The sequence below is a fragment of the Dermochelys coriacea genome, chromosome 16 (genome assembly GCF_009764565.3).
Source record: "Dermochelys coriacea isolate rDerCor1 chromosome 16, rDerCor1.pri.v4, whole genome shotgun sequence".
Lineage (NCBI taxonomy): Eukaryota > Metazoa > Chordata > Testudines > Dermochelyidae > Dermochelys > Dermochelys coriacea.
Window position 1 is genome coordinate 688,638 of NC_050083.1, and position 26,214 is coordinate 714,851.

A 26,214-nucleotide genomic window follows, 5' to 3' on the forward strand; every position below is an offset into this window, starting at 1 on the left:
GATCTTTGGTCACCTAAGAGCAGGAAGATGGAAATTGCCCCAGGTACTTAGTAATTGGCTTAATACCCTGAAGGATAAGTGCTTGTATCCCTGTCTCATCTAACAATGGAAGCAGATGGCTGACTGGATGGATGGACGGACTATAGGGTGGATAGAAAGCTGGCTAGATTGTCGGGCTCAACAAGTAGTGATCAACAGCTCGATGTCTAGTTGGCAGCCGGTATCAAGCTGAGTGCCCCAGGAGTTGGTTTTGTTCAACATCTTTATTAATGATCGGGATGATGGGATTAATTGCACCCTCAGCAAATTTGCAGATGACACTAAGCTGGGGGGGGAGAGGTAGATACGATGGAGAGTAGGGATAGGGTCCAGAGTGACCTAGGCAAATTGGAGGATTGGGCCAAAAGAAACCTGATGAGGCTCGACAAGGGCAGAGTTCTGCACTTAGGAAGGAAGACTCCCATGCACTGCTACAGGCTGGGGACTGACTGGCTAAGTAGCAGTTCTGCTGAAAAGGACCTGGGGATTATAGTGGACAAGAAGCTGGATATGAGTCAGCAGTGTTCCCTGGTTGCCAAGAAGGCCAATGGTATATTAGGCTGTATTAGGAGCATTGCCAGCAGATTAAGGGAAATTATTATTCCCCTCTATTTGACACTGGTGTATTGCATCCAGTTTTGGTCCCCCCCTACAGAAGGGATGTGGACAAATTGGAGAAAGTCCAGTGGAGGGCAACAACGATTGGGGGCTGGGGCACATGATTTATGAGAAGAGGCTGAGGGAACTAGGGTTACATAGGCTACAGAAAAGAAGAGCGAGGGGGGATTTGATAGCAGCCTTCAGCTACCTGAAGGGGGTTCCAAAGAAGATGGAGCTCGGCTGTTATCAGTGATGACAGAACAAGAAGCAATGGTTTCAAGTTGCAGTGGGGGAGGTCTAGGTTGGATATTAGGAAACACTATTTCACTAGGAGGGGGGGTGAAAGACTGGAATAGGTTATCTAGAGAGGTGGTGGAATCTCCATCCTTGGAGGTTTTTAAGGCCTGGCTTGACAAAGCCTTGGCTGAGATGATTTAGTTGGTGGTGTTCCTGCTCTGAGCAGGGGGTTGGACTAGATGACCTCCTGAGGTCTCTTCCAACTCTAATCTTCTATGATTCTATGACAGCATCTGCTGCTTTTGATCCCAGGCCAGAACATGAAAAGACACAGGTGAGGCCCAGGCGATAGCTGGTTATAGTCAATGCTCTGCTCTCCTCCATTTCTGAATTACAAGTCTGGTTATTTTTTTTAAAAAGTTTGAGATATCTAAAAGATACACAAGCCAAGTCAGTAGGATTTTCCTTTAATAGATACTGAAAAAGGGCAGGATGCATTTCCCTCTCTCGCTGAAATCTCCCTATTCAACATTTTATCAGATTTAAAAACAACACTTTCGTAAATTTCCCACGGATTAGTTGCTGCAGATACCTTTAAGGGAAAGCTATAATATTCTTTGCTTCTTAACGCACATAGTTCTTGGGAAACAACTGGAAGAGCTTGCCGTCTTGAGTAGGTTCATATCCATATTTCTCAAGGTTATTGGGGTCAAACGTTCCTTCTTTAATATCCTTCTCAATCTGTGGGGCAACAACTTCCATGAAAAGCTGTTTGGCCGTCAGTGGTGGTTCTGTCCCTTTAGGAGTCTTATAGGAAACATATGGTTTGAGCTTAAACCCTGTCAAATCCGGAACCACAAATTCAGGGACCATTTCCTTAATTTTGATAAATTTCCCACCTAAGGTGACATAACCCAATTTCCTGGCTCCTCTGCCTTTGTTATGGCTTCTGGGTCCACGTTTGCTGGTAAATTCCGCCATTCTGTCTGCACCTCGGACCAGGCCTCGAGCGAGGCTGGTGAGCAATCCCATGCTGAGTTTCTGCAAGAGGGGAAAACAGGTCACGTAAGCGGAGAGTCCGGGCGGCTGTGCCGTGCCCGGCGCTGAGGCAGGACTCTGACCTACGCGTCCCGCAGTCACAGAAGAGCCCGTGAGCTGCCCCTCGAGCTGCTGTTCACGGCGCCGCCCGCTCCGAGCGGGCCCCAGGCGGCCGCCCTCGGGCCGTTTCTCTCCCCGCCCTGGCGCCTCAGGAGCCGGCTCCAGCCGCGGGTGGGGACCAGCCCGCCGGGCCCGGCAGGCGCAGCCGGCCTGGGTCCCCCGGACCGCGGGCGGGTAGGGCCGCCGCGGGTCCCTCTGAACAGGCCGCCGGGACGAGCGGGTGGCCTGACCCGTCTCTCGGGCGCTGCCCCGCGTCCCCGGGGACCCGCCTCGGGCGAGAGACCCTCCCGCCTCACCGGCGCCGCGCGCGGCCCAGCTACCCAGCGACCCGCGGCCGCTGTGGCGGCACGTGGCAGTACGCTGGCCAATCAGCGCGGAGAGTCGGGACGGAGGGAGGGAAGACGCGTCATTGCGTGGCGCGTGCGTCCGGGGCGCCTTTTGCTGGCGGAAGCGGTAAGGGAAGCGCGCTCCCGTGTCTTCAGTGCCCTCTGCCCTCTGCCCTGACTTTTAACCCCTGACCTCCCGTGCAGGGTCCCCCCGTTTCCTGTCGCGAAGAGACACGTTCAAGCCGCCGGGAGCCCCTCGGTGAGTCACCCCTGCCCCTGCGCGCTCCCGGCCCCGGCCCGGCCCCGGCCCCGGCCCGCGAGCGCGCCCCTCTTCGGCTCAGCTCTGAGCGGGGCCCCCCCGGACTCGCCGCCGCTGAGCTTCCCCCGCACGCGGAGTCACGGTGGAGCCCGGACGCTGCAGGCGGCGGTGGGCGCCTCAGTGCAGCGGGTGAAATTGTTTGGACCCTCTCTCGGTCCCTGGCTGCTCTGGGGCTTCGCCAGAGTCTCGTGCCCCATCGGGCCATGGCTGGAGAAGTGACTGCCAGCGACGCTGATACGTGATGGAGCCCCCCCCCCCCACTGGCTTTGCTTCTGGAAAGAGTCAGATCTCGTGCTGTGTGTCTCATCTGGGATGCAGGATTATTGTAAAAAGAAAAGGAGGACTTCCGATGAAGTGAGCTGTAGCTCACGAAAGCTTATGCTCAAATAAATGTGTTAGTCTCTAAGGTGCCACAAGTCCTCCTTTTCCTTTTGCGAATGCAGACTAACACGGCTGCTACTCTGAAACCAGGATTATTGTAGTGAGCTCTGGATGTCCTAGGAGCAGCACCACACTAACCTCCTCAAATGTTTGGTTGGGGTAAAGTGAGAATTGTTATTGCTGTTGGCAGTGTGGCTTTTGCTGTGTTGGCCCCAGGACTTTAGAGAGACAAGATGGGTAGGGTAATATATTTTATTGGACCCACTTCTGTTGCTGAGAGCGACAAACGTTTGAGCTTGCACAGAGCTCTCCCTCGGGTCTGGGAAAGGTACTCAGTGTGTTTGAGTACTTTTCTCAGATCTGAAGAGGATCTCTGTGTCAGCGTAAAAGCTTATCTTGCTCACCAGCAGAAGTGGGTCCAATAAAAGATATTACCACATCTACTTTGGGTCTCTAATTATTATTATTATTTTATTAGTTTATTATTTATTCATTTATTTATTTATATTGCAATCAGCTATTCAAGAGCACAGTCGGGATTGAGCATTGTGCTCAGTGCTGTACAAACACAAAGGAGATGGAGTCTTCACCTTAGAGAGTTCTCAGTCTAAAGCCCCAATTGTACAGAGATTACATATAGTGAATATTCCCATTGATTGTGCCACAGTAGTTCTTCAGTGTGACTACTCATAATGCAAAAATATAAGTCTTTGGAAGATCAGGGTCTAAATAGACAGAAAAAAACATAAACAAAATGTCTAAGTATATTGTGAATCAAATCCCCTCCCCACAAGCCTTGTAAAATTGTCATGAAAGTGTACCAGCCCAGGCACAAAGTCTACTTACCTACCCTTTATGATGTTTATAATTAAAGAAAAATGATTTTTTAAAAGTAAAACTGACTAGCCTTTTAAGTGAATAAACAAAAAACCACAAAGGTGCTGCATCACAAAATGTCCTTCATTTTGACAGCTGTAGTTTACTGTAGTGGTTTTCAACCTTTTTTCATTTGTGGATCCTTAACAAATTTTACATGATTGTACGGACCCCTTTGGAAACCTTAGACACTGTCTCTGGACCCCAGAGACTATAGGTTGAAAATCACTGGTTTAGTGTAATACTTAGGATACTTCATAGTGTACTAGTGAATGTAACATTGTGTAATCTTTCAAAATCAAATAAAAGCATAATGAGGTGGGAAGAATGCACTACATTTTCGTACAGGATGTAAAGTGTGCAGATTAATGGAATTCACATTTAAACTAATACAAAATCCTTTACGTCCATTATACTTATAGGGGATGTTTCTTCATATTTAAATAATAAGATATGCATGATAGGGTGAATATTGTGGTTTTTTCACAGTTTTTAAAATTGAGTTTCATTAGATCTCTGTGTATTTACTATTTTTATTTATATAAATTTGTACGCTGACAGAAAATCATGTTGTTTTTCATAATATAATCAGAAAAACTAAGACTCAAAATAAAATATATGTTATACTTTTAAATATTTTACTTTTTCATTGTGAAATATAGAATTATTTACTAGAGATGCTGAAATACTTTAAAAATGTCCCTCGAGATATTTAATTAAAACTTTTTCTGTAAATAGTGACTAAAAGGGACAGTGTCAGCTTGAAATCTATTCTATTTAAAAGAGAGATAAGAAATTTAGTTAAAGGCACTTATTGCTGCCTTTGAGTCCCCATTCCAGTTTCTGTGGTTTTATTTTGGTTTTGTTTCATTTTTAATGAATTTGTCTTCCCTGTTGCTGTGTGAAAGATTGACAGCAGAGGAAATTGACTAACTGTGTGACTCATTGGATTAGCCACTGTTACCTTAAACTCAGTCTTTCGGAAAGATAATTTATTCGGGTATAAAATAGGGCTGCTGTTTTTTAAGGCTTTGGGAAGAATGTTAGGCTATGTCTACAATTTTGTCATTCGTGGGTGTGAAAAAAAACTCACCTTTGACTGACATAAGTTTCACCAACAAAAATGCCGGTCTGGATAGCGCTATGTCGGCAGGAGACGGTCTCCTGCTGACATAGCTATCTCTGGTCATTGGGGGTGGTTTAATTAGGCTGATGGGAGAGCTCTTTGCTGCTGGCATAGAGTGGCTACATAGGAGACCTTACACTGGTTCAGCTGCAGCAGTACAGCTGTGCTGCTGTAAGGTCTGTAGTGTAGACATAGTGTTAGTTTCATTTAATTACTGATTGGGTAATTATGAACTGTGCTAAAAAAGCAAACACCATGCAATGGGATAAAACAGGCTAATGTTCATTTGTTAGTCTCTAAGGTGCCACAAGTACTCCTTTTCTTTTTGCGAATACCGACTAACACAGCTGCTACTCTGAAACATTGCAGAAGCAGTATTTTTGGCACATATGTAGTACTTTATAGTATTGTTCCCCAGAAAACTCAAACTGTTTGCATAAAGGCATTATGTAGGATATGGTGACGCTGTGTATTAGAACTTCCTAGGTCGACCTGGCTACTGATCTGCAGTTCAGGTCTATGCTTTGAATTGTGTTAAATATTGTGTCAGGTCTGGGTTTTCTAATGGTTCTACAAGTGGTAACGATATGGCTATGAAAGTATAAGGGAAAAGAAGCCTTTAACCTCTGATGGTCTTTGCCTGAAAACTTCATCATGTTAACAGTGGGGACCTTGCTGGAAAATGGTGTTTGTTTTGCTGACTCAATGGTGCAATTAGCTTGTTACGCCCACCTGGATATAAGGAAAGTGGATATAACCCTCAGGGATTGAGAGAGCACTCACTGCACTGTAGGGTTTGGAGCAAAAAAGGAAACCTAAGCATAGCCTTACGCTCTGGTGAGGTAAGCGTAGTGGTAGTCAAGCTTGAAGAGAAGGCTTGGGCTGGGTTTTCAGTTTGGAAGTAGTGGGTAAATACATTAAGATCTTAGAAGGGATGACTTTTAATTCTGTGGCCTTGTGTACATTACAAAGCCTTGACTTCTCTAGGGAAAAAGGTGTATTTTTCAATCTGTATTAAGATAACTGATATTAAAATCGACAAGGCAGTTATAGTTTTAACCTGAGTTAGCTGTTTGAGGTGAATGCTTTAGGGTTTATCTTGAGCAGCTAACACAGATTAAAATTACAACTACTTTATCCATCACTAGGATTTTAATATGGGTTAGCATAACAGCATAACAGCAAAACGCATCTTTTTTTCTCAGTGAAGATACAGGCCAAATGTTTAAAAACAAATCTCATTGTTGCTAATAGCAATTCAGTTGCACTAGTATTAGAAACAGTGGGAGCCCTAGCATGGAAGGCTCTCTGGCTCCAGCAGCCATTTTTAATATTATGTTTGGGACTTTCTTTGAGCAGGTTTAATTAATTTGGTGGGAAGGGGGTGCTGGCTTGTTGTTTTCTGTTTGGGCAGTATATGAGACCCTTGATTGAAACCCATAAACACAGCTTGGTTACCATGTAGAGAGCTTCGTTAATTATCATTGTTGTACTACAATATTAGAATAGCAAATCATCACCCTGTTAGTTTATTTCTTCACTGAGAAACTTGCTGTTTCCTGTATTTTCTCTTAGGAAGATGAAGAAAAATGCAACATTTCTATTAACTTGCCTTGTCATGACAAATAAAGAAGCTTGGAGGATTAGTTCTCAAACACTTCACATTATGGTTGTTAATGCTGACTGTGGGAACGATGAATGTCACTTATTAACTAGGTTTTCTTCTCTCATTTATTTCCCTTCCCTCCCCTCGCCCCCCGCCCCAAGCCATGGGTGATGAGGACAGCAACTCCAGCCTTGAGGTACAGTATACTGGGTTTTTATATTTATACTCTGATTTATTCAAGCACTTATTGTGTTTCCAGGATCTGGAACTTAACTTGCCCAGTTTAGTAACGTCTGGCTAACTTGTTAAAGAATATTGGCTTTAAATAAGAACTATTCCACATGTAAGATTTTTTGATTTCACCCTCCAAAATCTTTAAAAGATTGGCCCCAGCTTGCTGTCATTTTTCTAATCCTCTTCATCCAGTTGCATTTCTTATCTCCTCCAGCCTTCGTTATAGTCTAAGATATTACCAAAATAACACAATGTAAACTGCATATAATATACTCCCACACTTCTTTGGTTGCCCTGTAGCTTTCAGGCCCCAATCCTGTGTATGCTTATGGATGTGCTTAACTTTGCTCAGGTGAGTTGTCCCATTCGTTTCAATAATACAGCCACAGACTGAAGAGCTGGAAAAAGGTAGAGTCCCCTGACAATTGCCTTTTACTATGGCTATACCTTGGTGTACTAAAATATATGATTTAATAGAGCCATAAGGCAATTGTGTTGGGAATTACTTATTCCTAGGGAAAAAAAGATAGGCCATGCCAGCTTTATTCAAATCACAGTTTCAGCAATCAAACATAACAACATGGAAACAAATGTACTTGACAAGCCAGGAGGATATCTGGTAATCTCAGAGGGAGCTGGTGGTAATAACAGCAAGACAAGGCTCTCTTTACTGGTGACTGCCCAGATGGGACATGCATCCCCGTCAGAAACAGCAAGGTAAAATTGTTGTAAAATTAGTTGTCAAGATAGAATTGTTGATTTACAGTCCCGATGGACCCATAGTCTATTACAGCATGAACCCTGAAGAAAATTCAGGGCACATTACCATATGAATTGCTATGATTTAGTAATTATTGGCAACAGAAGGTTGTGTATATTTGCCAGACATCTAAAGGGTATTGTCTTGGGAAGTAAACCATCTGGACTAATTCCCACAGAAAAGAGACTAGTATGAAAGAAGAAAAGGAGGACTTGTGGCACCTTAGAGACTAACACATTTATTGGAGCATAAGCTTTCATGAGCTACAGCTCACTTCATTGGATGCATGAAGTGAGCTGTAGCTCATGAAAGCTTATGCTCTAATAAATGTGTTAGTCTCTAAGGTGCCACAAGTCCTCCTTTTCTTTTTGCGAATACAGACTAACACGGCTGCTACTCTGAAACCTGTTAGTATGAAAGAGTAAGCAGGGATTAGTCTACCCCCAAAACAGAACTCCCTCTTCCCCAGTCGCTACAGTATCATTCAAAAGAGATCCCATTGGGAACAAAAGAGCACAAGTTGTGGGGGAGAAGAAGTTGGGAATGGAACTACTCTTTGAATGAACAGACAGGAGGAAGATTAAAAATAGCAGCGTAAGGATTAAGCTAACAGTTGTAAGAATTTTTTACCTGTTTATTTTTTCTGATAATCAGTGGTAGATTAATGGATGGGGCCTGTACCAATTTGGGGGCCCCTGCAGGTGTGCCAGAACCTGTGTAGAAGTGGGAGGGCCACCAGTGCCAGAACTGTGGCCCCACTCCCTGCTCCTCCTCTTCCCCTGAGGCTCCGCTTTCAGCCAGGCTGGAAGCCAGAGGTGGGCCATGGTAAGAGCTGCCCAGAGAGCCTGGGCTGCTGTGGGGAGCCTTGGACCCTCCACCTGTCTTGGGCAGTAGGCCAGGTGACCTGAGAGCAGCCCTCAGTATGTGTCCCTGCCCCCTGGCGTGTGCCGCCCATGGTAGGTGGAGAGTCTGGGGCTCCAGGTCTGGGCTCTCTGGGCAGCTCTTACCATGGCACGGCTACAGTTTCCAGCCGGGCAGGGGCCTTGAGAGGAAAAAGAGGAGCTGGGGGTGGGGCCTCATGGTGAGGGTTGTGTGGGGGGGTCCAAATGTTCTTTTTGTCCAGGCCCCAATAAATCTTAATCCACCTCTGCCATAATATAATTATGTATAATTTAAAGCAAAGCGTGAAAAACACCAGACACCTACTCGTTAGGTGATATGAAATATTGAAAGGGGTGGCAGGTGGAAGAGAACTCAGGACTACAGTAGCCCCCAACTGCTGGAATTTCAGTAAATATGCTGGCCTGGACCTTGTTGGAGGACTCCATCTTTCATATGGCCTTTGGCTAGTGAGTCTCGTATGTTTAAACCCGTCCTGTCCCACATGAGTTATGAAGGAAATAAGAAACTTTCTCTCTGCCCCTTTGATTCTTGACTGTTGAGTTGAGGGTGGCTCTACTTCTCTTATCCTTCACCCAAGTTCCTGGCTACTGCTCCAGTAAATGTCTGTACTGGTCTGTCCGTAACCCAGTATCTGCGTATTGTGCCCCGTCTCATCCATAGTTTGGTTCTCACTTCTGCTATATGCAGCATTTTTAATAACAGCTGTGGAAATGAGCAGTGTTTTACTACTTTCCCTTGGCAGCTGCGATCAGCAGTGGAGCTGTTTGTATAATCAGGAGTAATATACTGCATCAGTTTGTATTTTGAAAAATGTTTCAGGTTATCATTAGTACTAGAAACCTAACTTTAAAAAGGAGTCCAAAGTAGGTTGGAAGCTGGTCGTTCAGAATTTTTGTGTTTAATGTTCTGTGTGTAGGAACTGAGTGCTAAGATTGGTGCAGAATTATTTACGTAACCTTAAATTGTGATTTTCATAGTCTGAGTTTTTCTCTGCCTGTGTATAATGGTACACCTTTTCTTGAATTGCACTTAGCAATCTGAATTGTATCTTCCTAGGCTCTTATTTTAAAAGTATTATATAATCTTTTTTTTCCTTAACATCACTTTCAGACTTTATGTAGGAGGTTCATAGAGTCCAGTGCTTGAAGGGACTATTGTGATCATCTAGTCTGATCCATAGAATATATCGCCTCAAAAGGAATTTTTGGGGGGAAAGTTCTATGGCCTGTGTTATATAGGACAGGCCATAGAACTTTCTCCCAAAAAATTCCTTTTGAGGTGATATATCCTATGGATCTTGTATAAATTATTTTATCTAAAATTGGTTTGTTGTTCTGGTAACAAATTGGAAAAATTGTGGCTTTGTGATGGTACAGAAAGTTACTATTTTAGGTGACTGCCCTCAAATCACAGCACTCATTTGCTTCAAATATATTGAGTGTTTATAGTGCATTTTAGAAACATAATGTATTCATACAAAATATTGGTACAGTTCTTAAAATATTAGGTCTTATTTTGAGAAAGCATGTTGTATATTTCGAAACTGTATAGCCTTAGGTACAGATTTCCTGTCCTCTTAAAACGTATTGTCGGATTAGAAATAAAGAATGCCCTGCAGAGGCGCAGTTTGTTGGTGGGACTGAGAGAACACTGCATTGGTTATGTTTGATTAAGTTTTGGAAAATAGATTTGTAACCATAAAGGCTAGAAAGCTTTTTAAAAAAGTTTTATTTATTTATTTTGTTTTTAGATGAAAACTAACTGAACTCTGCAGTGGAATGGAGCCATTGTTGACTTAAAAAAATAACAAAACTGTGGAATTCATGACTGTGACAAACAGCCAGCCACAATAATACTCTTTAGGCCAGATTGAGCACTTATCTGAAGTTGGATGACAAAACATTTGATGTCTAAAAATTCACAGTCAACAGTTGTTTTAGACAGGTTTCAGAGTAGCAGCCGTGTTAGTCTGTATTCGCAAAAAGAAAAGGAGGACTTGTGGCACCTTAGAGACTAACAAATTTATTTGAGCATAAGCTTTCGTGAGCTACAGCTCACTTCATCGAAATGCATTTCGATGAAGTGAGCTGTAGCTCACGAAAGCTTATGCTCAAATAAATTTGTTAGTCTCTAAGGTGCCACAAGTACTCCAGTTGTTTTAGACTAACTGCTGTAAGTTCTCATTTTGAAAGTTATCTTCACAACTAAAAGGGTTAGACGTATGCAACTTCAGTTTTGTTAAAATAGCTTGTATTTTGCAGAATCTGAATGTCGGATTGTAAATTTATCAAAGAAAGTTCCTGACAGGTATATTGTACAGTTACACATATAACAAATAAATAATTGAAATATTTTTAAAAATTTGAAATAGCTGGCAAAGAAAATAATCACAGCAAAGCACTGAAATATATACATGTATGAATTTTTAAACTTCTGTAATGAATGAGTGGTCAATTGTAAATGGACAAACCCCCCCCCCCCACTTGTGAAAAATCAGGTATTTGTTTTGAGTCTTCCTATAAGTAGTTCTGAAAACAATCTAAGAATGCTATATGCTTCTACAACTAAAAAGTTAGTGAATAAAGTAAGCTTTATAGCGGAACATAGATTGCCACTCAGTAGTTAAAACTGTAATCTGTATCTCTCTAAAACAGTCAAGAATCATGCTGTGTAATTTGGATACACAACAGGAAACATTTATGTGGCAGCTGGGTGGGATCTCCTGCCTTCAATCACAATATGGTTGTGGCAAGAGGGAAAAGCTGAGGGTTACTCCTGGGGGAATTCTGCAACAAAAAATTAAAAATTTTGCACACAATATTTTAAAATACCTGTCAACAAGTATGTTTGTAACAATACAGACAACAAAAAAGATTCAGGAAATGTTTTTTTGACAAATAGATTCCTTACTAGGCACATTAATATAGAACTCTGAGTAATAATTCATTTAAACTACAGTACAGAAATTTATTTCCTGCACCCCTCGGAAATGGTGCAAAGGCTTGGGAGAGTCAGGGGTAATGGAGAAGCTGAGGAAGAGGGAAGTAAATTGCTGGGAAGGAGCCTGGGTGTGAATTTGGAGGGTTGTTGGGTAGGGTGGGAAAAGTATGGAAAAAAAATTTGTGGGGGCAGGGAGGGATTGTTTGGGAGCATCCCCATGCAGACCCTGGCTGTCCCCTAGCTTCTCCCATTTAGTCAGGCGCATCTGCCCCTGTCCCCATGTGTTCCTGCATCCCCAAGTGTCCTTGCACCCCCTGTCCACATGTGTTCCTCCGCCTCCACTCAGACACCCACTCCCCCATCCCTATGTGACCCTGCCCCCACTTGGCTTTGTGCCCCCCATTCAGCCACCCCCGTCCGTATGTATCCCTGAACCCACTTAGCCACCCTCTGTCCCAGTGTAGCTCTGCACCCCCTCTCCCATCACTATGTGGCCCTGAACCTCCTTCCCCCCCCCCATGGCCCTATGCCTCCACTCCCATTCAGCCCCTGCCTCAGTCTATCATCCACCACTAGCCCTTATGAGCCCCTGTTTGACCACCCCCCAGCACCCTGCGCTGTCTGTTTCCCCATAGCCCATGTCTCCTGACCTGGCCTGACAGGTGCTGCAAAGAAGGCAGGCTGTTTCTCTTCTCTAGCTGGCCGGGAGCTGCTGCTGTGCTATAGTGCTACAGCGCCCTCTGGTGAGCAAAATGCAGAACTGCAGACATTTTGGCAGAAGCTTTTTTCTGCACAAAAAATTAAAAATATGCACAGTTTATTAAACATGCGCAGTAGCACAGAATTCCCCCAGGAATAAAGGGTGGTGTAGGAAAACTTCAGATGTCTGTACTTTGTCTTTTACTTTTTTTTTAAACAACTAGAATGTTCTAGGAACTCTTTTTGTAAGTTAAATGTATTGTTAACCTTACCTGTTCTCAGATGATGCCTCTGAATTTCCAGTGTATAGTGGTTTTTAAATAAAATCAATCAAAATAAGTTATATGAGCACTAATCTTGGGGAAAGAAGAGTAATGATATCCAATCTAATATGTACTGTGATGGATTTGGAGGGGCCTATAATAACTTATGCTTGACCAGGCTGTTGGGGTATCTGTTTGTTTGAATATGTTGGTTGGGAAACAAGCAGGAAGGCAAAACAAGAGCTCCAGTGAAGACACTTCTGGGTAAATACTTCAAAGGGGGGTAAGAGACAGTGGCTCAGGCATTAACTGGGGAGATCTTTCTCTTGGCTCCTGCTAAATTATAAAGCTTGTTTTGCTAATTCTCGGAGTCTGTGGCTCAAAAGGATTATAAACTGTTTAAAAAAAAAAAACACTCTGGCCCCACGGGGGAGGCGGCAGTTTTTGGCTGACACATACATGTACCCTCTTGGGGGCATGAAGAAGCTAGACCTTTTTTAGGCTTCAAGGGGAATGGTTGACCTGGAGGTAAGATAGATGTGTGTGTAGACCTTTTATTATTTTAAACTTTTTTTCTTATGCTGTGTTCCTACTGTTAAGATTTGTTTTAAGAAAGCTGGTTTGGGTCACTGTATTCATTTCAGGTCACGCTCTCCTGAAGGAAAGAGCTGCAGGTACTATAGTTAGTCAGGCCTGCTGGGATAAGCATGGTCAATACGCAAGGTCCTGTTGTGTAGGACTCTATTTAGGAGAGGGAGAATTGTGGGATGCCACCCTAGGGAGAGAAAAGACTGGGCTTTTCAGCTTGGAAAAGAGACGAGTAAGGGGGAATATGATAGAGGTCTTTTTAAATCATGACTGGTGTGGAGAAAGTAAATAATGAAGTGTTGTTTGCTCCTTCTCATAATACAAGAACTAGGCATCATCCAATGAAATGAATGGGCAGAAGGTTTAAAACAAACAAAAGGAAGTATTTCTTCACACAACGCACAGTCAACCTGTGGAGCTCTTTGCCAGAGAATGTTGTGAAGGCCAAGACTATAACAGGTTCAAAAAAGAACTAGATAAATTGATGGAGGATAGGTCCATCGGTGACTGTTAGCCAGGTTGGGCAGGGATGGTGTCAGAAGCTGGGAATAGGTGACAGGATGGATCACTGGATGATTACCTGTTCTGTTCATTCCCTCTGAAGCATCTGGCACTGGCCACTGTCAGAAGACTGGATACTGCGCTAGATGGACCTTTGGTCTGACCCAGTATGGCCCTTCTTATGATCTTATGAGACCTGAGATGAAGGGGATGCACTCAGAGGTGCAGCTAGCTCTGTAACCATGATGTACACACTTAAAAAATGCAGAAGAAGCTGTGGGACTATGGTCTCTCAGCACCAGGCCCTGTAGAGCTAATGGAGCTTGTCACTTCCTGGAACTATAGTTATTTGGTTTGTGGAATTTACCAGCATTGCTGACTGTATGTGAGGAACTTGTAAGTTCCTTGAATCAAGCTATTGGTCTGCAGATATGGTAAGAAATATGAGAGGTCTGTATTGATAAGCATGGAGCTTACAAGGTCTTTTAGGACTGTCCACATGCCCCAAGCCTTTGTGAGGTCACTTCCTCTCCCCTTGTATCCTGACGGACTGCCCCACCTGCATTAGGCCTCTGTGAGCCTGTATTTGGAGAGAATGTTCTCCTACTGCATACACGATGTCCATACCAGTGTGAGATCTTCCACATCAGGGGTTCTAAACCTTTTTCTTTCTGAGGCCCCCCCCAACATGCTATGAAAACTCCACGGCCCACCTGTGCCACAACAACTGTTTTTCTTCATATAAAAGCCAGGGCCTGCATTAATGGGAAGCAAGCAGAGCAATTGCATCTGGCCTTACACCATGGTAGCACCTGCAAAGCTAAGCTGCTCATGCTTTGGCTTCAGCCCCGGGTGGTGGAGTCAGGGCAGTGTGGGCTTTCTGCCCTGGGCCCCAATGAGGCTAATGCCAGCCTTGTTTGGTGGACCCCCTGAAATCTGCTGCTCGTGGACCCCCAGGGGCCCTTGGACCTCTGGTTGAGAACTGCTACTCCATATTTTCCTGGAGGGTTTGTATCTCTTCCTGCCCTTCCTACTTTTTCCTCAAGCTAGATCACAGGCACCAGGTTCTTTCATCCTATGGCTTCCTGATTATTTTTCTCGTATTCTGAAATAATGAATACTGAGCGTTAGCCAGTATTTACATACAATTTGTGACAAATATGAACTGTGTTGCATAGTTATATTATTTCCCTTGGACAGTAAGCCAGCATCAGGAATGTATACAATTCCTACGAAGTGTGTCATAGTAGGTCAGCGAGGTCTCTGTGTGAGCATGTTATACGGCTAGTATTTGGGAAGGAAATTGTTTAGATTAAATATACAAACAATCTAAGGCTGAAATTATTATACATTTATAACAGTGGTCGTTCTCATGGGCTGGTCAGGAAAGGGTTTATTAAGCATGCAGTCCACTTGAGCTATAGTTGAGAAATCACATGGTCTAGTGGATGGAATTTAGGAACTACTGAGTTCCATTCTTTGCTCTGCCACTGGCTTCCTCTGGGGCAGCAGGGCAATATACATGTAGGTTACTTGAGATAGTATATACCTAGCTACACAACAGGAATGTTTTGGGGTTTGGCTAACTACACATCCTAAGCTCTGTACAAAGTGAAATATAAGTGTAGTTAACAACCAAACAACTTATTTGAAAAGTTTCTGCAAAGGCAACAGGGGAAAAAAAAAATCTCTTAAGGGAAACTGAAAAGGGGCATCTGATGAAATTGGGTTTATGCTTTTTTGTTTCCCTGTGGGGTTTGATGGAGTTCTGGAAAGGTATTTGTTCTTGGTTTTTAAACTTCATTTGGTACAGTATTGGAAAGGGTTTTGCCACTGCTGATCCACCACCTTGAATGGTGGTAGCTAGATTGATGGGATAATTCTCCCGTTGATCTAGCAGTGCCTATACTAGGGCTTAGGTTGGCTTAAATACTTCTCTTAAGCCTGGTCTACACTGCGGCGGGGGGCAGGGGGGGAATCGATCTAAGATGCGTCTACTTCAGCTACGCTATTCTCATAGCTGAAGTTGCGTATCTTAGATCAACTTAGAATCACTTACTTTGCTAAGATTCTCGCGGCGTGGGATCGACTGCCGCCACTCCCCTGTCTACTCCTCTTCTGCCTCTTGCCGTGGTGGAGTTCGAGTCGACAGCAGAGCGATCAGGGATCGATTTATCACATCTACACTAGACACGATAAATCGATCCCCGATAGATCGATCACTACCCGTCGATCCGGCGGGTAGCGTAGACATGGCCTTAGGGGTGTAGAACCAGGCCTTAGAAATAAGAGGAATGTCAAATCTTCCCTATTTTTCTGGAAGACCCTGGGGTAGGTTGAGAGATCTCCTGGCCCTTCATTGAGGAGGCAGGGGTGTTAAGCGGTTTAAAAAGATTCTTCTTCCAACTGTTTCTTAGGTGATATTTATTAATTAAGTGTTAACAAAAGTAAAAAATTTTAAAATGCCATATTAAAAATTCCTTCCCATCCCAATTGCTTGAGTTTCTTTTCCTTGATATGTCTGATGTTCTAAACCTACAATTTCCCCACACATCCATGGAACAACAAAGTAGACAAAACCCGCTATGACAAAGTTCCTCCTCTACCTTGGTGGGTCTTGCGCTTATTGGTGGATTTGCTCGCCTTGGAGCTTCACGGCAGCCCTCAGCTTGGCTGTTTTCGTGAACCCACAGTCCAGGTCAACTCCTCCTGTGACTGACCAGGAGTTGAGAGGTTTGGGGGGAACCCGGGCCTGCCCTCTACTCCGGTTCCAGCCCAGGGCCCTGTGGAATGCAGCTGTCTAGAGTGCCTCCTGGAACAGCTGTGCGACAGCTACAACTCCCTGGGCTACTTCCCCATGGCCTCCTCGGAAGACCTTCTTTATCCTCACTATAGGACCTTCTTCCCTGGTGTCTGATAATGCTTGTACACCTCAGTCCTCCAACAGCCAATGTTCTCACTCTCAGCTCCTAGCGCTTCTTGCTCCCAGCTCCTTACACGCGCACCACAAACTGAAGTGAGCTCCTTTTTAAACCCAGGTGCCCTGATTAGCTTGCCTTAATTGATTCTAGCAGCTTCTTGATTGGCTGCAGGTGTTCTAATCAGCCTGTCTGCCTTAATTGTCTCCAGAAAGTTCCTGATTGTTCTGGAACCTTCCCTGTTACCTTACCCAGGGAAAAGGGACCTACTAATATACTGCCTTCTATTACTCTCTTGTAGCCATCTGGTCCGACCCAGTCACACTGCATTTTGGATATGGTTTTTTGATTTTGAATTAAATGCTCTGAAAATGAGATTTATTAAGGGAGACGATCAGATAAAAACAAAAACTGTATCCATAATAGACATAGTCTTATTCTCAGCCAAATTGAAGCTAGATAGATTCACCTTGGATTAAGGCCTGGTCTGTACTAGAAAATTAGGGTTGGCTTAACTACATCCATCAGGAGTGTGAAAGAGCCAGACTTACCAGAGTAGCATAGTAGCATAGCATAGTTATGCTGATCTAACCCCCAATGTAGATAATGAATTCTTCCATTGATCTAGTAGCTACTTCTTGGGGAGGTGGATTACCTATGGCAATGGGAGAATGCCCTGTGTTGGTGTAGGTAGCATCTAGCGAGGGTTGCCTACTGTCTAATCACACAAACCCAAACGCTCCTGCTTTGCCCCTTTTCCAAGGCCCTGCCCTGCTCACTTCCTCCTCCCTTCCTCCGTTGCCCGCTCTCCCCCACTCCCACTCACTTTCACCAGGCTGGGGCAGGGGGTTGGGTTGTAGGAGTGGGTGCGGGCTCTGGGCTGGGGCCGAAGGGTTCAGAGTGTGGGAGGGGGCTCTGGGCTGAGCCTGGGGTAAGGGATTGGGGTGGAGATGGGGGTGTGGGGTGCAAGCTCTGGGTGGGAATTTGGGTGCAGGGGGGCTCAGGGATAGGGCAAGGGATTGGGGTGCAGGATGGGGTGAGGAGTGTGGGCTCTGGGGGAGAGTTTGGGTGAAGGAGGGAATTCTGGGCTGGAGCAGGGGGTTGGAGTGCAGGAAGGGGTGCAGGGTGTGGACTCTGGGAGGGAGTTTGCGTGTGGGAGGGGGCTCAGGGTTGGGGCAGGGGGTTGGGGTGTGGGAGGGGGTGTGGGGTCCAGCCAGGTGGCACTTACCTTGGGCGGCTCCCGGGCGGTGGTGCAGTGGGTCTAAGGCAGGCTCCCTGCCTACCCTGGCTCTGCACCACTCCTGGAAGCATTCGGCATGACCCTGCGGGGCGGGGGGATCTCGGGCCAATGGGACCTGCGGAGTTGGCACTCGGGGTGGGGGCAGCGTGTGGAGACCCCCTCCCAGAGGCTGCAGGGACGTGCCAGCCACTTCTGGGAGCGGCGCAAAGTCAGGGCAGACAGGGAACCTGCCTTAGCCCTGCTGCGCTGCCGGACTTTTAGCAGCCTAAAATCTCCCTTTTTGGCTTCAGTAGTGCCCGGGAGATAGAGCCCGATTCTGTGAGACTCCTGGCAAAACTGGGAGTGTTGGCAACCTTTCGTCTACCTGTAGCATTTCAAGTGTAGACAAGCCCTGAGCCCCTCATTTCTGCCCAGGATGCTCTTGGCAGGCCTGCCGGTTAGAGACTAATGGAGTTTTTGTGTTCTTCCCCTCCTCTTTACTTGACTCAGCCCTTTTATATTTCAATAGCATATTATCATACAAGGCATTTCTTCCCATTCCTCAAGTGGTGTCCCTGGGTGCCTTATGACATGTCCGCTCTCTGCATTCCAAATACCAATAGCTAGCTTCAAACTTATCAGAAACCTACCACTAGCCAGAGGCTGACTGACCCTTCAAGTAGGGTCCTGGGGAAGCAACCTGGTGTAATAGCTTCGCTGTTGTGTGTGCCCCTCCTACTGCGCTCATCTGTCACATTTACTTGTGTCTAGAGTAGGGGACTAATCCGCTTTTGGTAAATCCAGTGATGGTGCTATTCAAAGAGGGCTCTCCAAGAGCTATTTCTACCTTCCTGGGTAGGACCTGAGGACAGTCTCCTAAAGTTGCACTAGTGTAATTATGTACATCTACACAGCCTGCTGCAACAAGCCTCTGAATCTGGGTTGACAGACGGGTTTTTGGGGCTTGCACTACCATGCTAATAATAGCTGTGTAGAAGTCGCAGCTTGGGCTCTGAAGCCTGGGCATACAGGTGGGATTCAGAGACCAAGCTCCAGCCTGAGCTGCAGCTTAAAAGCACTGTCCGCACTGTTGTTTGTAGTGTGAGCCCCACAAGCCCAAGTCTGTTGATTGGGCTCAGAGGCTCATTGCTGCTGGCTGTCTAGATCAGCAGTGCCCAAACTTTTCCTCTCGTGCCTCCCCCTACCAATAATGGAATGTATCCTGTCTGCCCCCCGCCCAGTGTCTGAGAGCAGAATTGTGGCAGAGAGCAGGGGCCGACAACCAAACCATGGCTGGGAGCAGAGGCAGGGCAGCAGCCAGGGGCTGGGAGCGGAGCTGGGGTCATAGCTGGGGCTGGAGCGGAGCTGGGGGCAGATCAGGCCTGGATGATGCTCCCTCCACACCCTGCCATGGGGGCCGTCCTGGGCCCCACTGCGCCCCACTGGACAGGGCACATCCCACAGTTTGGGGACCACTGGTGTAGAGGTATACTATGTGAGCTCAGTACCTAGTAAGGCTGCAGCTGGGCTAGGGACATGGAATAGTCTTATCTCCTGAGGAGGCCCCCTAGAGAGTGGGCTCATAGCTGGAGTTGGATTGGTGATCCCTACAAAATAGTAACTTATTCTGCCTCTCCTGGAGCATGCTAACAATTATCTGACCCTAACTGAAACCTGTTCACCGCAGAGGTGTCTGTATTTCAGTGGTATGCAAAAGGACTTCTATTTGTACAGGGTTTGATTCCCAGGGTTTGATTCCATGTGTACCTAGATCTCCTATTGACTATAGCCGGAGTGTCGATTGTGCTATTAGTTACTAGAGTCTGCCATCTCAGGGTATTGTTCAATCACCAGTTGCTGTTAATCAAACATAGAGCAACAGTGGCCAGGAAAACACTTCTTCATCTATATCTGTCCGAGATCTTGCTACTGTGCGTTTTGGATGTGGGGAAGTCTACCCTTATCTGAGCCTCTGCGATGTTAAGATTCGAATACTGCTCTGTACTGCCCTTTACATAAAGATGTGCCTTAAACTGATCTGGGTACTGAAGTTGGTGCTTATTAAGGAGCATATCTTGCTGGGAGCACATGACATCCGTGACTCTGCATGTCACCTGTTGGTTTTGGAGTGGAGTTTAAGGTGTTTGCTGTTGACTATAAACCCCTAAATGGCTTGGTTCCTGCTTATAGGGCCTTGCATTTCTCCTCTCCTGGGCCACTGCTGTGGTTAGTGAAGGTGCCTGAATTGAAGTCCCCTTGGCTTAAAAGAAAAGGAGATGCTGACAAGGCATTCTCTTGGAGGGCCCTTGACTTTGGAACTTATTCCTTGTGATGCTTCTTGGGGGTACCCAGGGTTTTAAGGCATCTTGCTAACATATGCCCTTAAAGACAAGTTACGCTATCAGCTTGCCTCGTCTGTGAAAGATCCAGGGTGTCTGTCTGTAGACAGAGACATCTCAGAGCAAACCATTATCCTTGTTCATAAGCAGGACATTCTCCTGTTTGTTCTTTTTCCCCCTGTAAACTCCTTTCTTGTAGATTTTTCCATCTCTTAATCAATATCTGGCTAAGTATGCAAATGGCCTCCATTATGGAGCAGACAATACAGATATGACCAGACAGGGAGGTTTAAGCATCTGTTACATCCTGCCTGAAAGGAACCTGTCCGAGGCATGTCACCTTGACCTGCCTTACCTTAAGAACATAATTTTAAGTATAGATACATAACTTCTTAAATATTATCCTTGCATACATTTTGCAATGATTATGATGACCATTAGTAGAGACCTTACATGCCACTTTTGGTGAAGTATTAAGTATGTGCCCTCTGCCAGTTGGCATCAAGAGGCCCCTGAGTCACACTCCTTCGCCACCCAGGACTGAAATAGCCTAGGTCTTTGGGGAGGGAGGAACATAAGGGCTGGTATTTGTGGATGAGATTGTTTGATTTTTATCACTGGTTGTTTTAAGGTTAGGGAAGATCTTGAGTTATTTCTTTTGTGGCTGTATATATGTGGCATTTATATCAAAGGTGCCTGGATCCTCAAACAAATGGTTTTAAAATACTTGTTATAAGTAGAAATTAATAATAAGGAATCACAGGATCAGATCCTATACTTCACACAATCTGTTAGATCCTAAAGTGCCTTACTATGTGGTTGAAAGGAAGACGCTATATAAATGTAAGAAAATTACTTTGGATGCCTGAGACCAGATGTAGAGTAACTGTTACTGAGATTTCTTGCTGTGTGTACAGATAGTCTTTTAAAGAACCTTCTGTTTTTGCAAACTTTTTCCTTAATTGTTCCTTTTCTATTCTGGCTTTAGGCTGGATTCCCAGTGGGCATAGATCTACGAACACGAGTTCTTCAGTTCGTAGAAGACAGAATGCAAACTACTATGGTAATGTATTATTTTCATTGATTGGATGCAAGATAAAATGTGTGTATAAATAGTCTCCTGTGTATTACTTTTCAGGTACAGTCAGTACTCCTGGGGGAATTCTGTGCCAAAAATAAAAAATTCTGTGCACAATATCTTAAAATTCTTTAAAATTCTGTATATTTTATTTGTCAAAATAACACAATATAATCACGCTGGTTTCAATTATTTTGGTAATTTATTTCAAAATACTTGTCAAGAACTATGTCTGTAACAGTACAGACAAGAAAAAAAGATTCAGGTAATGTTTTTGATAAATAGATTCCTTACTAGGCATATTAATACAGAACTTTGAGTAATAAGTCATTTAAACGACAATTCAGAAGTGTATCTCCTGCACCCCCCAGAAGCAGAGCAAAGGCTTGGGGGAGTTGTGGTAATGGAGGAGCTGAGGGAGAGGGAAGTAATTGCTCAGAAGCAGCCTGGGACTGAACCTGAAGGGTTGTTGGGTGTGGGTGGGAGAAGTATGAAACAGGGTTTTTTTGGGGAGAGAGATTGTTAGGGAGTTGGGGAACCTCCCCCATGCTGACCCTGGCTGTCGACTATCCTCTCCCATTCTGTCAGGCACATCTGCCCCTGTCCCATGTGTCCCTGCACTGCCACTCAACCACCATTCCACCACCTGTCCCCATGTGTCCCAGCACTTTCCTTCCCATGCACCCCCTCCCCTGGTCCTCCTTTGACCCTGCACACCCCCACGCCCGGTATCCCTGCAGCCCTACTCTCGTTTAGCCTCCGCTCTAGTCTGTCCCCCTCACTAGCCCCTTTTGACCCCAGTCTATGTGACCCCCCCCAACAGCCCCATATGCCCTGCTCTGTCCCCCCCCAGAATATCTAGGAATTTGTGGGAGATGGTTGGGAGATGTCCAGGAAATCTCCACGCCAGATTTTAGCATTGAGAGGGAAGAAGACGAAGTAAGAAAGGATACAGCCGTGGGTAGGAGAATGTATATAAGGAGCGAGGGCAGTGTGGATACTAGTCTAATAGGTTATACTGGCTGTAGAATGACTGTGCCTAATGGGGTACAAAATGTGAGCGAGGCTAAACAGCAAAAATTAAGATGTTTGTACACCAATGCAAGGAGCCTAGGTAACAAAATGGAGAAACTAGAGCTACTGGTGGAGGAAGTAAAACCAGATATGGGGATAACAGAAACATGGTGGAATAGTGGTCATGACTGGACTACAGGTATTGAAGGGTATGTGCTGTTTAGGAAAGACAGAAACAAAGGTAAAGGTGGTGGAGTAGCATTGTATATCAATGATGAGGTAGAATGTAAAGAAATCAGAAGCGATGCAATGGATAAGAGAGAGTCCGTCTGGGCAAAAATTACACTGGGGAAGATAACTAGTAAAGCCTCTCCTATGATAGTGCTTGGGGTGTACTATAGACCTCCAGGATCTAATTTGGATATGGATAGAGCCCTTTTTAATGTTTTTAATCAAGTAAATACTAATGGAAACTGCGTGATCATGGGAGACTTTAACTTCCCAGATATAGACTGGAGGACCAATGCTAGTAATAATAATAGGGCTCAGATTTTCCTAGATGCGATAGCTGATGGATTCCTTCATCAAGTAGTTGCTGAACCGACTAGAGGGGATGCCATTTTAGATTTAATTTTGGTGAGTAGCGAGGACCTCATAGAAGAAATGGTTGTAGGGGATAATCTTGGCTCAAGTGATCATGAGCTAATTCAGTTCAAACTGAACAGAAGGATTAACAAAAATAAATCTGCAACTAGAGTTTTTGATTTCAAAAGGGCTGACTTTCAAAAATTAAGGAAATTAGTTAGGGAAGTGGATTGGACTGAAGAACTTATGGATCTAAAGGTAGAGGAGGCCTGGGATTACTTTAAATCAAAGCTGCAGAAGCTATCGGAAGCCTGTATCCCAAGAAAGGGGAAAAAATTCATAGGCAGGAGTTGTAGACCAAGCTGGATGAGCAAGCATCTTAGAGAGGTGATTAAGAAGAAGCAGAAAGCATCCAGGGAGTGGAAGATGGGAGGGATCAGCAAGGAAAGCTACCGAATTGAGGTCAGAAGATGTAGGGATAAAGTGAGACAGGCTAAAAGTCGAGTCGAGTTGGACCTTGCAAAGGGAATTAAAACCAATAGTAAAAGGTTCTATAGCCATATAAATAAGAAGAAAACTAAGAAAGAAGAAGTGGGGCCGCTAAACACTGAGGATGGAGTGGAGGTTAAAGATCATCTAGACATGGCCCAATATTTTTAACAAATACTTTGCCTCAGTCTTTAATAAGGCTAAAGAGGATCTTAGGGATAATGGTAGCATGACAAATGGGAATGAGGATATGGAGGTAGATATTACCATATCTGAGGTAGAAGTGAAACTGAAACAGCTTAATGGGACTAAATCGGGGAGCCCAGATAATCTTCATCCAAGAATATTCAAGGAATTGGCATCTGAAATTGCAAGCCCATTAGCAAGAATTTTTCATGAATCTGTAAACTCAGGAGTAGTACCGAATGATTGGAGAATTGCTAATATAGTTCCTCTTTTTAAGAAAGGAAAAAAAAGTCATCCGGATAACTACAGGCCAGTTAGTTTGACATCTGTAGTATGCAAGGTCCTGGAAAAAATGTTGAAGGAGAAATTAGTTAAGGACATTGAAGTCAATGGTAAATGGGACAAAATACAACGTGGTTTTACAAAAGGTAGATCGTGCCAAACCAACCTAATCTCTTTTTTTGAAAAAGGAACAGATTTTTTAGATAAAGGAAATGCAGTGGATCTAATTTACCTAGATTTCAGTAAGGCATTTGATACCGTGCTACATGGGGAATTATTAGTTAAATTGGAGAAGATGGGGATCAATATGAACATCAAAAGGTGGCTAAGGAATTGGTTAAAGGGGAGACTGCAACGGGTCCCACTGAAAGGTGAACTGTCAGGTTGGAGGGAGGTTACCAGTGAGTTCCTCAGGGATCGGTTTTGGGACCAATCTTATTTAATCTTTTTATTCCTGACCTTGGCACAAAAAGGGGGAGTGTGCTAATACAGTTTGCAGATGATACAAAGCTGGGAGGTATTGCCAATTCAGAGAAGGATCAGGATATTATACAGGAGGATCTGGATGACCTTGTAAACTGGAGTAATAGTAATAGGATGAAATGTAATAGTGAGAAGTGTAAGGTTATGCATTTAGGGATTAATAACAAGAATTTTAGTTATAAGTTGGGGACGCATCAATTAGAAGTAACGGAAGAGGAGAGGGACCTTGGAGTATTGGTTGATCATAGAATGACTATGAGCTGCCAATGTGTTATGGCTGTGAAAAAAGCTAATGCGGTTTTGGGCTGCATCAGGAGAGGCATTTCCAGTAGGGATAAGGAGGTTTTAGTACCATTATACAAGGCACTGGTGAGACCTCACCTAGAATACTGTGTGCAGTTCTGGTCTCCCATGTTGAAAAAGGATGAATTCAAACTGGAGCAGGTACAGAGAAGGGCTACTAGGATGATCCGAGGAATGGAAAACTTGTCTTATGAAAGGAGACTTAAGGAGCTTGGCTTGTTTAGCGTAACTAAAAGAAGGTTGAGGGGAGATATGTTTGCTCTCTATAAATATATCAGAGAGATAAATACAGGAGAGGGAGAGGAATTATTTCAGCTCAGCATCAATGTGGACACAAGAACAAATGGGTATAAACTGGCCACCAGGAAGTTTAGACTTGAAATTAGACGAAGGTTTCTAACCATCAGAGGAGTGAAGTTTTGGAATAGCCTTTCAAGGGAAGCAGTGGGGGCAAAAGATCTATCTGGTTTTAAGATTCTACTCGATAAGTTTATGGAGGAGATGGTATGATGGGATAATGTGATTTTGGTAATTAATTGATCTTTAAATATTCAGGGTAAATAGGCCTAATCCCCTGAGATGGCATATTAGATGGATGGGATCTGAGTTACCCAGGAAAGAATTTTCTGTAGTATCTGGCTGGTGAATCTTGCCCAGATGCTCAGGGTTTAGCTGATCGCCATATTTGGGGATGGGAAGGAATTTTCCTCCAGGGCAGATTGGAGAGGCCCTGGAGGTTTTTTGCCTTCCTCTTTAGCATGGGGCACGGGTCACTTGAGGGAGGCTTCTCTGCTCCTTGAGGTCTTTAAACCACGATTTGAGGACTTCAATAGCTCAGACATAGGTGAGGTTTTTCGTAGGAGTGGGTGGGTGAGATTCTGTGGCCTGCGTTGTGCAGGAGGTCAGACTAGATGATCAGAATGGTCCCTTCTGACCTTAATATCTATGAATATCCCATCTTCCTCACCTGACCTCACAGCCCATTGCTATGAGAAAACTAGCCTCTGCTCTCTTCCTATGGGCTGAGGGCTGCTACTGTGAGCTTGCTACCCTCTGTTTTGGTGCCACAGCAGCCCCTGTTGAGTGAAAGATGCAACTGCGGTGCCTCTCCGGCAGAATGTATTTTCTGTGGAGAAAAAAAAAAACTGTGGGGTACCTGAATTCTGCACATGTGCAGTGGTGCAGAATTCCCCCAGGAGTAAGTCAGAGCTTGAGTGGGTTATGTGATCTCACATTTCTGCAATACATGAAGTGGAGTTTTCACCCCATGTGCTACCTATTTATTCAACTCATAGATCCTTCAAATAGAAACAGAGGATCCCAGGGGTATGTGTGTGGGGGGGAGACTGTGAAATTGTTTAAACGTTGCAGTACTTAGTTATATCACAGGTTGGTCACTTTTTTTTTCTTTTTTTCAAAATGAGGATTTCTGAATATGTCTAACTTCCACATTTACACCTTGCTGAGTGTTTGCTGTAGGATTTAGCAAAATTTTAAGCAATATTTTAATTATTCACTCTTTTTCCTAACCTCTCCCCACAGCTAACTGGAATAATAATTGGAGCTGCAGTGGCATTGCCCCTTATAGGGATTTTTGTGTTTGTCGTTTACAGAAAGGTGAAGCAATCTAGTAAGTACTCAACTTGCTACACATGCTTTAAAACAGAATCTTCTCAGTGGAATTCCTTTGCCCTAATATTTCCTTAATGTAATATGATGGAGCCAGTGTTTGTTCTGGAGGAAATGATTCAAGCAGGAAAAT

The 26,214-nt window shown here is 44.5% G+C and overlaps 2 protein-coding genes across 9 annotated transcripts in view; one reads left to right on the forward strand and one right to left on the reverse strand.

The window, feature by feature from the left end:
- Positions 1-1,327: 1,327 nt before the first annotated feature.
- Positions 1,328-2,470, reverse strand: MRPL41 (mitochondrial ribosomal protein L41). Of its 3 annotated transcripts, none has more exons than XM_038374483.2 (2): positions 2,331-2,470; positions 1,328-1,917 (listed from the first exon to the last, which is right to left on the reverse strand). In XM_038374483.2, exon 2 carries the CDS (start codon positions 1,906-1,908, stop codon positions 1,501-1,503), a length of 408 nt encoding a protein of 135 aa, XP_038230411.1. In that variant the 5' UTR covers positions 1,909-1,917; positions 2,331-2,470; the 3' UTR covers positions 1,328-1,500. The 3 variants fall into 3 exon arrangements, with proteins under 3 accessions (XP_038230411.1, XP_038230413.1, XP_038230412.1); XM_038374485.2 differs by lacking the exon at positions 2,331-2,470 and adding an exon at positions 2,002-2,305; XM_038374484.2 differs by lacking the exon at positions 2,331-2,470 and adding an exon at positions 1,998-2,304.
- An 11-nt stretch (positions 2,471-2,481) lies between these two features.
- Positions 2,482-26,214, forward strand: part of PNPLA7 (patatin like phospholipase domain containing 7) — a 414,014-nt gene continuing 390,281 nt past the window's right edge. Inside the window, exons 1-4 of one of the 6 annotated variants that reach the window (XM_038374480.2) lie at positions 2,482-2,619; positions 6,830-6,864; positions 21,021-21,095; positions 25,995-26,082. In XM_038374480.2, coding sequence (XP_038230408.1) covers positions 6,832-6,864; positions 21,021-21,095; positions 25,995-26,082 — 196 coding nt within the window. In that variant the 5' untranslated portion in view covers positions 2,482-2,619; positions 6,830-6,831. Of the gene's footprint in view, positions 2,620-3,196; positions 3,220-5,515; positions 5,905-6,829; positions 6,865-10,348; positions 10,497-10,718; positions 10,738-21,020; positions 21,096-25,994; positions 26,083-26,214 lie in introns of those variants that run through there. The other 5 variants (XM_043499151.1, XM_038374479.2, XM_038374481.2 and 2 more) reach the window with 5 other exon arrangements.

Excerpts from the sequence above, each read along its gene's own strand:
- MRPL41 (XM_038374483.2), bottom strand. The coding sequence starts at position 1,908 with ATGGGATTGCTCACCAGCCTCGCTCGAGGCCTGGTCCGAGGTGCAGAC.